At 30.7% G+C, this 11,458-nt stretch overlaps 1 protein-coding gene across 1 annotated transcript; it reads left to right on the top strand.

The window, feature by feature from the left end:
- The first annotated feature begins 6,606 nt into the window (after positions 1-6,606).
- On the top strand, positions 6,607-9,097 carry LOC110636918 (uncharacterized). The gene is made up of 3 exons (XM_021786812.2): positions 6,607-7,355; positions 8,223-8,342; positions 8,810-9,097. The coding sequence occupies exons 1-3, from the start codon at positions 6,798-6,800 to the stop codon at positions 8,819-8,821; spliced, it is 690 nt and encodes a 229-aa protein (XP_021642504.2). The 5' UTR covers positions 6,607-6,797; the 3' UTR covers positions 8,822-9,097.
- Positions 9,098-11,458: the final 2,361 nt, after the last annotated feature.

Genomic DNA, 11,458 nt, shown 5'->3' with positions numbered 1-11,458 from the left:
CATAACTCGAGCTAGGCAGACCCAAATGACCTGAAATTTTACCAGTGGTTAGGTGAGATATAGACCTAAAACTTTTATGAAGAATACAAACCCAAATTCTGCCAGCAACCAAGTCATTTGGCCACCCCAAGTTGGTGACCCAAAACTGCCAGCACCAAAATTGCCCAAAAAATCTGGGTTGTTTCCAATCCGGCAGCCATGGTTCAAATGGCCATAACTTGAGCTAAAAAACTCCAATTGGGGTGATTCAAAAATGACAATAAACTTAAGACAATAAGGAATATTTTCTATGAAGGAAGTTTTGCCAAATTCCAACAGTAAGATTACCAATGGAACAGTGCAACTAGGGACACCAAAACTGAAAATTTGACAATTTTGCCTAAAGGACTTAAGCTTTAAGAAAATGACCAAAACCAACAAATTTAATGACCAAAATGTGGTATGTGGGTAAAGTTGGAGTTCCCATACCTATTAAGCCTTAGAAAGTCAACAATTTGACTAGAATAGTATAGTGAATTGTAACTCGAAACACAAAAACTTCGAGAACGTCGAATTTAGCACGTTAGAGCTAGGTAAAAGTGAAGTTAAATTTATTTTTGGATTTATGCTAAGTTATGGTACTAAAACACTATGAAACTGTGTGTTTCAGCTGAAAAAGACTTGAAAACTCAGAGAGACTGAGTAAAGGCCTAGAGGCGACTCACGTCAGGTCTGTGCACAGTAATTTTTGTTTAAATATATGATTCTTGAAAATTTGATTTTTTTTTTTTGGGTTAATTATGAATTGTGTTGTCATTTATGATTGTGAATATGACTTTGAAAATTGACCAGATTTCTTATAAATTATTTGAATAAATTGTTTTGAATTGATTTTGTGTTCACACTTAGCATGACTGTATCACATTATTCTTCCTCCATTTATGGGGTTGAGATCGTTCATTTTCCTCCCTCTCTGGCTTGCCAGTTGAGGTTGAGATCGGATAAGTACTCATTAGCTAGCTAGCTACCTCCCTCATTGATTTCGATTAGTGAGGTTGTAGATTGCTTTGTCGTGGTGTACAACATGGCATTGATCGAAAATTTTGTGTCATGGCTTAAGTTGTGTATGATTTTGGCAACACTGTGTTTGTTAAATTATTTGACTAAATTGTATTATTCTGAGTTTTGATAATTGTGAAATGTGATTGAGAAATATTTAAATTATGTTTTGGCAATGAATGATTTATGTATTGTATTTTAAATTTTTATTGTGCACCACTGAGTATTTTTATACTCAGCGATAGCTTATTTTGCTGTCGCAGATAAGAGCAAGGAAAAAGCAGCGGAGTGAGCTGCTATTGAATTGAGGACTACACTAGTCTTTTGTACGGGTATTATTTTATACCCTTGTAGTTAAATTTTGATGTAAATATTATAACGCTTTATGTATCAATGTAAAGTTGAGCAGTTGTAAAATAAATTGTAATAATATTATTTTTGGATTTCCTTCTGTAAATTAATATTTGTACTTGTGAATTTCATACTTTATGCATTGTGATTGAAGTTATTAAATATTTTGAGATGATAAATTTTGATTTGGATTGTGGAATTATTTTGAAGTGAATTGAATTGAGTTGACTTGAGATTAATTGAAGGTTGGGAGTTGAGAAAATTATTGGAAGTTTTTTTTTTTAGGTATTTGAAGAACTGTTTTCTCTAAATACAAACGGAACTCTGTCAAAATTTTTATAAAATTTGCGGCAAAATTAAAATGGACAAAAATTTTTACTAGTATATAAACTTTGAATAAATAGTTTTTAATTCCTACCAAAATGCTCACCACTTCCAAAATGTAAGAAAATGGTTTTAAAATCCCTTGTAGGGTACTTAATGAGTTATCGGTGGGTGAAGTTCGGTAGTTCATTAAGTATTCTACGGGATCATGTTATGCCTTACAGTGGGGTAAGGTGTGACATACATACGCAACATTTAAATAAAATGTTTATTGCCATTAATATATTTACAATGTTATTTACAAGTTACAAGATTAGTGCATACTCTAGGGCAAACATAATTAATATGTTTTTTGAAGGGTTTTTTGGGTTTTTGCATAGTGTTTCTAGGTAGGCTTTTGTATGGATTTGATTTTCTATATTTGGGATAGTATTTTTTGGTCTTGCAATCAAAACAAGGTTTTGAAGGATCTGGTTAGGAAATATCAAATTGTTGGCAAAAAGAACCTAGCTCCTTTCTAGTTTTCTTCATTTCCCATTTGAGCTGTTTTTGAATTTTTAGATCTATGCAAATCTTAAGTCCTTCCTTTGGTTTGAAACTAATGAGTTCTCCATATGTGAGATCTCCATAAGGAGTTTTGTCACCATAGGTTTCCTTTGTTCTGTTTCGAAGCTTTTCTCTAAGCAAGAAAGGAAAACTTGCAAGAAATTTCTTTTTCTATAATGGCTAATTGGAATCTTCTCTTAGCATAATTCTAATGAGAAATATATCTTTGTATCATTTGAAATCACTAAACTTTTTACATCTCAAATTGAAAAGTAACTTAGTGTTTTTGTTTTTAAGATGAGATGGATCTCCTACAAAATGTAAGGATATTGGATAAATCGGAGTAGCCACCACATCTTGGACTTGTTTGCCTTCTTCATAAAAAACTAGTTTGCCAATGGAATCTAGTTTGGCTGCATTGAAGATTTCTAGTTTTTCTAATGAAGATAGATGAAAATCCCACCATCCTCTTAATTGACCTATAAAACATGCAACAAGCATTTGTGCAATAGATTGGTCAGATAAAGAGCTATGGCATTTGTGCACATTTAAGGCCATTGTTATTTGATTCAGAATATTCAGGATATTGTATTTAGAAAATCCATTAACATTCCATTCATAAATGGTTCCTCAGTTATAACGATTCTGTAAAGAAGGTTTTTCCTCCATGTTGAGGTCTAAGGTTGTGGCTCTTGGGTAGTAAATTTGTTGGGGTTGACTTTAATGGAACTTGTTCATCTTTGGTAGTGATTATGTCAAATCTTTATTAATAAATTTATTTTTATCTTCATTTGATAACTACTCAATATTATTGATGGCTTTAGATCCCTACTTATTTGCGGTGTCTCAAGAACATCATTTGAAAGCACATTCAATTGATCTTTGATAGCTTCCAAGAATTCACTATTGTTAGCTCTTGAACTTTAGATTTCTTTTTGTGAGTTATAGAGATTTTAAAAGGTTTGAAAATGGGGTTTTTTATGTTTTAGGTATTGCTGGTAGCAAGTTGGCTTTGAATGACTATGGTTGGTTGAGTGATTTTGTTTTCAATATGGGTAAGTTAGGTTTCGATAGCATGAAGATGGGTATTTGTGAAGTAGTAACACTTTGATTGCTAACTAGAATTCGAATTTCTCTAAGAGGAGGATGCTCCAATGTTGCTGTCTCACCATTTGGTCCTGTCCATTTTGGAACTTTGTGATTTGTGTTAACTAATTTGGAAGAAAATGGATTAAAAATATTGTTTTGTGAGGCATAAATTTCAAATCACTAAAAGAACAAAACATGAACTTAATGCATCTCAACAAATTCATAATATTGTTTTAGTATGTCATGCATTTGTTGTAAAAAAATGTTTAAAAAACCATAGTCTTTTTTGTTCATTTTTAAAAATCATTTACAAGAAATTTTCTATCAATAACAAAATCTTTTTGTAAAACATTAAGCTTCGCATTAACCTACTCAGTAGGGGAGCTTGGTTCAGGTTAGTTTGTATATTCTAGTTTTGGTATACTAAAGGTTATCTCAATACCTCTAAAATCTGGTATATTTGTAGTAGAGTTGAAGGTATATCCAAAGTGAAGCATCTATGATGACCGTAATATGGTTGGTTTATAATAGAAGGGAGTTTTGAAATATTTCAAATATTTATGCTATCTGTTGAAGAACTAGAATCTCAGAAAGATTGTGAACTTATGGATTTTCTAGCAAAGGAAAGCTTAACTTTCCCATCTGCATATCGGGTTATTTGTCTAAAGTTGGTGTTTAGACTTTGTGGTTGTGGTGGTTGTGGTTCGGTAGCTCCTTCAAGAATCCATTCTTCTAGAAGGGTAACTTCATTCCATTTAATAGATCTAGGGACTATAGTGTTGGCTTTTGTAAGATCTATTGGTAAAAGAATTCTCCTTTCTAACGATGAATGAGAGCTTTAAATGCAAAAATTGTCATCGTGGATTTGCAATGAACTTTGAAAATTAATGTCAAAGGAATTAATCCATGCATCATTTTGTAATTGTGCATTTTGATCTACAAAACCAAACTATCAATAATTTTGTCACATAAAGAAACAATTAAAGTTGGACAACAATCAAAGCTATTTAGACCATTGCAAAGACTAGACATAATTGTACTCAACAAAAAATCTTGAAAATTTGTAAATCTAGTGTCTTTGAGAATAATTAGTACTGAAGTGTTCAATCTTTCTTTTGTAAGTGGTTTAATTCCAACTTGGACTAAACCAATGTGGATATAATTGTATTTCCTTTCTTTGTGTTTATTCAGGGAGTTTTGTGAAAGCAATTTGATTGTTTCAAAAGATTTTGTAAGAGGAATATCTCTTTCCTCCATTTTGATAGAATAATCAGTTTTGTAAAAGAAACTAAATTTGGATTGTTGATAAATCTGGTTTTGTTAAACTTTGGGGATTTCTCAATTATCGATTGATTTTTTAATATATATATATATATATATATTTATTTATTTATTTATTTATCCACACTTAAACAAAGTTTGAATATCAATAAAAATAGCATACATTATTATATTTTTTTTCTTATTACATTAATATAAAATCAATGAAATTAAGATAAATTAGATATGAATCCTTTAAACATTGGCAGATGCACCTTAACAAATGAGTGGTTAATTGACCATTTTTTTTATTATAATGTTCTACATAAATATATGTGCTTTTTTTAAATTAATCCCTTATAAATTTAATTATTGACCCCTCTTTTTAATAAACATTAAAATAAATGACTTATTTATATGACTTGCTTGAGTATTTTTGTAGATCATTCTCTTCTTTTCATATAAAAATTTTAGTTAGATTGACTAAATTTCATCTAATTAAATTTTTAAATATTGAACCCATAATATTTGAAAATTAATTTAAAAATGAATAAAATATAAAAAATTTAAACTAACTATAAAATTACATAATCATTATTTATGATCTATTATGAATACGTTTTATAAAAATTTCAAAGAAAAAGAAATTATATTAAAATGGCTATTGGCAGAATAAATCCGTTGCTCATTTTATTTAAATCTTTTAATTTTAGACAATTAAACTAGACCTTTTAAAAGTAAAGAAATTTTTTTCAATATTCAAATTTGAACCCTAAATTCTAATAGGTAAATTATAACTTAGTCTCTGAGATTTGACAAAATCTATAGTTTAATCTTATATTTTTAAAATCAAACAATTTAATTATCGAGATTTGAAAAAAAATCTATAACTTAATCCCTCCATCCATTTGACCATTAATTTTATAAAAAATGACCAAAATGTCTTTAACTCTATATATTTTCAAGGAGAGAGAAACAAGAAGCCATGAGCTTCCATGTCCCAAACTAGTCATCACAAACTATGATTGAGTTGGGACCTGCCTTCATCCACTATCCTATCGCCAGACGAACCCATAATCGCTAGAAACACAAATATTAAAGCTTTAGTGAAAGATCTCGTAGGTCGAGCCATGACCTGTAAACCCAAACCGATTGGATCTTTTTTTTTTCCAGCATAATAATTTTTTTATTCTATTGTAATAAACCAAAATTTCACTGAATAAAATTTAAAAAACATATATTGGAATATTTAAGAAAAATGGTAGAACAATTTTAAAAAATTCTTAATAGGAAAAAGAATTAATTATAGAAAGAATAATATATTTATTATACTAGTTAAATATAAAGTTTAAAATTAAGATATTAAATTGTAGATTTTGTCAAATCTAAAAGACTAAAATATAGAGACTAAGTTGTAAGTTTCGTTAAATCTCATAAATTAAATTATAATTTATCAAATTTTAATTTAGATATCAGATATTTTTCTTCGATTTTGCAAGATTTAGTTTAATTTTTCAAAATTAAAATATTTAAATAAAATAAACAATAAATGCAAACTTTTAAATTTATTTAACTAATAGGTCAATTAAAATAATTAAAATTGAGGATAATTGTAATATATCCATATAAGTTAAAAGAAGGTGAGTAAAATTTAATCAAAATTTAATTTATAAACTTGTAATATTTAAATTAAAGTTTATAAATTTTTATGATATGAATTGAAATTAAAAAATATTATTGATATTATTATTTAAATTGAAAAATAATAAATAAAATTAATTTTTAATTTATTTAAAAATTATTTGAGAATTTTGAAAATTATTTCTCTTTAGATGATTGATTACAACGAGAAATTTTTCATAAATTTGAAAAATTATTTCTCCATAGGTTTAGAAAATTTGATAATTTAAATTGAATTAAATGAAAATTTAATTTTTGTTTATTTCAATTCAATTATTATAATTTTAAATTTTAAATTGGTTTCCATCACGTGGGACGTTTGCGGGGCGAAATTGGGATTGCGAAACCATCTGTTGCTAAACACACTATTTTCTCAACTCACACGATTACGCGAAACGCGCAAAATCTAGCTGGTTCCTCTCTCAAAACCCCACGAAATCTAATCCCCAAATTTCCCATTCTCAATCCATTTTCATCAATTCAATCAAGGCCTAATTCTTCAATCAAAGATGCCAAAGAAGATGGGCGTCAACAGCAAGGCCGAGGCCGCTCGGGCTCGGAAGAGCACTGCTGAGACCGAGCGCAAGGAGCGCGACGCCCGCGAGAAGGAAGACCAGTACTGGCGCGAAGCCGAGGGCTCCAAATCTCGTGCCGCCAAGAAACGCGAGGAAGAATCTGAGAAGCGAGCAGAAGCCGCTGCTCGTCGCGCTGAGGCCCGCCTGTTGGCCGAACAGGAAGATAAGGAGATCGATAAATCCTTGAGGAAACCAGATAAGAAGGCGAATCGGGTGGCTATTCCAGTTCCTAAGGTGACGGAGGCGGAGCTCAGGAGGCGGCGGGAGGAGGAGCAGGCAGAACTGGCTAAGAAAGCGGATGAGATGAAACGAAGGCAGAGCAGGACCGCCGTTGAGGAGGATTATGAGAGAATGGTGTTGGTTGCAAATACGAATCGCGATGATTCCATTATTGAGGCAAGGACTGTGGAGGATGCGATTGCACAGATGACAGTCGCGGACGACTTGCCAGCTGATAGGCATCCTGAGAGGAGGCTCAAGGCCTCATTTAAGGTGCGTTTGGCTTCACGCTATTGGAAGAGTCTTGAGATTGCTTTTGAGTAATTTTTTATTTTTATTTTTCTGGTATGTGTTGTTATGCTCTTATCTTAATTACATGGTTTGTTGAAAGTTTGAGAATTTTCGAAAAGTTTTGATGGTCTTGGATTTAAAGTGTAACTAAGTGGGGGATCATGTTGTGTGCAAAGTGTTGTGAAACTTGTTGAATTGTTTGAAAGTTGTGAGCTTTATGGTAAACAGAACAGAGTAGATAGATGAGAGTTAAATGTGAAATCATTTGACAAAATTTTCCATATAAAAAAAGATAAAATTATACACATGGATGATGCTTTGGTTGAGAATTAGATGGTTTACAATGGGATATGTGAAATACAAATTTCTATGGAAGTTAGTTATATGAATATTCTGTACAGCATAGGATTGGTAGTGTAATGTGCTTTAATTTTGGGAAGACATAGATGGCTATTTTGACTTTGCAGGAGCTGCAGTGTTAAACTTGTTTGAGATGTTCAAAAATGTGAAGAGACCGCTTGTTTTGTTTGGAAATTTAGTAAGAATGGAAAAGGAAATTGGTTGGAAGTCCTCATTTTATGGTTTTTATTTGAAATATATTTTTAGGAGAATTAATGGTTTGAAAACTTTGCTGAGAATTCCATTTTCAAGATGGACTAAGGTTGCAGAGGATATATAGAAGTTTAAGTACTTTGTGGTAGCCTGATGCTTCATGAAGAAGAAGGAAAGAATTTTCAGAAAGAGGAAAATAAAGCTATAGGAAGTGCAAATTTTATAAAAAAGGATATGTTACACGCGTTTTTTCCTCCTCTTTTGTTGATTGTATGTCAACATTTTATATGTTTGTAGGCTTTTGAAGAAGCTGAGCTTCCTAAACTCAAGGAAGAGAAACCAGGCCTTACTCATAATCAATACAAGGACATGATATGGAAGTTATGGAAGAAATCTCCTGACAATCCTCTTAATCAGGTATATTTGGGACTTACCTTCTCAACTATGGTAATGATTCTGAATGTTATGTCACAAGCCCATAGCTATCTGCCCATCCGTGGAATTTCTCATCTTTGAGTCGGTAGAATTTATGCATACTTACACATTTCCCTGTTTTTACACCTTTGACTACAGCTCTTACATGTTGATTTCTTTCATTCTTTGTCATTGAATTGGATGAGGACCTTGGGTTGATGTTTTAGTGTTGCATTTAAGTAATGAATTTGCGGTACTGATCGTAACATATCCAATTAATTCACTGACATCTGGAAGAAAATCTTCATGTTTTGGGGCATTGAGTATTCAGGCTGAGTGCATGCCACAGTAATATTATTAGTTAAATTTATTACTAGCATATAAGATTTTGGTAATATGCTAGTATGTGACTGTGAGTCATGAATTGAGGAACTACAATGTCTGAAGCTCATTCTATTTTTGAGGTGCAGATTAATGAGTGAGTGCTGCTGCATTTTCATACCAGATAGCAGACAAGAATTCCTGAAGGGTTATTGCCAGGGAGTGATCCTTTGGGCATATTGTCGAGGAGATTTGCAAGTTCATGAGCTTATGTGGCTTATAAGTTATATGTAGTTGTTTGCCTACTACATTGGAGTGTCTGCTCATACTGTAAAATATTGAATTAATAATTCTATACTATCCTTTGGCCCAACTATGGCTCTTCTTATCTTCTTGTGGTTATTTTGGACTTGATATAAGGTATTTTCTTCTTTTCATCTCCTTTTCCAAGGCAGCAAAGAATCGACTAGTGCATATGCAATAAATGATAGGGGTACAAATTTATGTGTTACTATTGTCTTTATCATGAAGGTGGCTGTTGAAAAGTGCTTGTTTTAGGAGGCGTTGTCTATCTATTTATTTAATTCCTCTAAAATAATTAATTTATGTTTGATTTGCAACTTTTGTGTCAGTGCTGCAACATTCACCCTATTTACAAATGTTTTGTGTGCTATTGCCTTGATATACTGCAATGGGGGCAGCTAGTCAGCGAGTAAATATTGGACAAAGTCAATATCCTTATTCTTGTTTTAATTTTCTTGGAATTACTGTTGAACTGCCAATTTTTGCTGCTTAGACTCCTGGGACCTTTATTTTCTGCATGAACTAATACCGGAGGATTTAGGCAATGTAAGTTTTGCGCATTTTGGGACAGTTTTATGCATGCTGGGCGTTGTCCAATATTTAGAGGATTTGAGCAATTTACTGCATGTTGGGAAGGGTTATGTGTTGTCATCACATTGTTAACAAGTTTAAATTAGACTTGAACCAATAGTGTGGCATACTTTTATCTTTGAATGTTAACAGTTAAAAACATTATCTAGTGAAAATAATGGAAGTTTAAGGGGCTATGTTGTTGAGAAGTTTTGGATGAGACTTCTTGTATAGATAAAAGATTCACGGTATGGATTAGGAGCTGGCCTTTACATTCAAATTTCACCTTAATAGTAAATTTGGAATGGCAACTTGAGACGGGTAGAGTGAAAACTTGAAAGATTGGCAGAAAAAATTACTGGAGAACCCAATTGCCAGGCCGTAACAGAAGGCAGGAGGCGGACTGTTAGCGATCTTTGGTATCTGTTTGAGGAGGAACCCTGGCATTGGGGCGAACACTAGTTTACATGGGTTAAGTGTTGATTGATTCTTTTATTTTACTTTTAGATGGAAGAAGCAATCCTCCAGGAAAACTTTTGTAATCTACCACTCACAAGGGAAAGTATTATGTTTGATACGGTTTGAAGATCAGCGGTAGGGGTTAGCAGATTTCGGTTCAAATTGAAAAATCAAACCGAACCGATTTAATTAGGTTTAATTTGTTCTTTTTTAAAATTTAATCGGTTTGATTCGATTTTATATTGTAAAAATTTTGGTTATTTCGGTTTGGTTCGGTTTTAAAGAGAAAAATCGGTTAAATCGAATTAAACTGAATAGTAATTTTATATAGTCAAATCGAATCAAATTAATTTTTGAATTGATTTATTTTTATGGGGATATATATATATATATATATATATATATATATTGTTTAATTTCATTGATTAATGATTATTAAGTTCAAATCAAAGTCAAAATTAGACCAAATAACTTGAAAATAAAATTTAAATTAAAAAATCAATAAAAAATCGAAACTGATTAGTTTGAACCGAATCGAACTAAAATAGCGCGGTTTGATACGATTCGATTTTTCATCTATTTTGATTCGGTTTGATTTCTAAAATATGTAATTCAATTTTCATAATTTAATTCGATTCTGCTCGATTCGATTTGAACCGAATGTTCAACCCTAATCAATGGTCCACAAGTGGAAACATCTTTTTTTTTTTTTTTTTTTGAGCTAACAGAAACATCACTTATCAAAGTGATATATTGGCATAATAGCCCTCTTCTCCCCGTCTATCCAAAGAAAAACAAAACCCCCTTGTGAGAAGGAAAAATGAACAATTCTTATCAAAATATTAAAAGAACGAAAAATAAAGTTTAAAATTTGTAAAAACAAAAGTTTTATTAATGTAGGGAAATTATTATTTAATTTCTTTATTTTAATAAAATTAATTACTTGCTTTATATATTTTGAAAATTATATCATTTAGTATTTGTATTTTACTTTTATTAAATTTTTTAGTTTTTTCATCAAATTTTTTATTAATCTATTAGTCAATAGATTTTAATGTCAGTTAAATTATTATTTACTTTTATTTTAGTAAACTAATCAGTTAAGTTTTGTATTTTAAAAAACATTACTATTTGGTATTCAATTTTTTGTATTTTAAAAAATACTAGTATTTTGTATTTAATCTTCTTATTTTAGTAAAATTAATTAGTTATATTTTGAAAGTACAATATTGTGAAAAACACATTATTGGATGAAAATGAAAATTTTGCTATGCAGACTAAATCTGAATTTATATTTTTTTTAATTGTTCAAATAATTTAATTTATTTAAATTTTTAGGCATATTATTTTTGTGTTTCTTTATTAAAACATAATTTTCTTGAATTATTGTCTTGATTATTTAGAGATTTAAGAAAGCTAATAATTTTTTTTGTTTGTGCAAATAACTTGTACAATTTTTTTATAAA

This window comes from Hevea brasiliensis, unplaced genomic scaffold (assembly GCF_030052815.1).
Source record: "Hevea brasiliensis isolate MT/VB/25A 57/8 unplaced genomic scaffold, ASM3005281v1 Scaf1, whole genome shotgun sequence".
Taxonomy (NCBI): Eukaryota; Viridiplantae; Streptophyta; class Magnoliopsida; order Malpighiales; family Euphorbiaceae; genus Hevea; species Hevea brasiliensis.
Note: the sequence above shows the minus strand (reverse complement) of the source record. Positions and strands in the feature narration are given on the sequence as shown.

What these genes read in the sequence shown, in the direction of transcription:
- LOC110636918 (XM_021786812.2), top strand. Translation starts at nt 6,798, where the DNA reads ATGCCAAAGAAGATGGGCGTCAACAGCAAGGCCGAGGCCGCTCGGGCT. An exon ending in GGCTCAAGGCCTCATTTAAG is followed by an intron (nt 7,356 to 8,222) that starts GTGCGTTTGGCT and finishes ATATGTTTGTAG; the next exon opens with GCTTTTGAAGAAGCTGAGCT.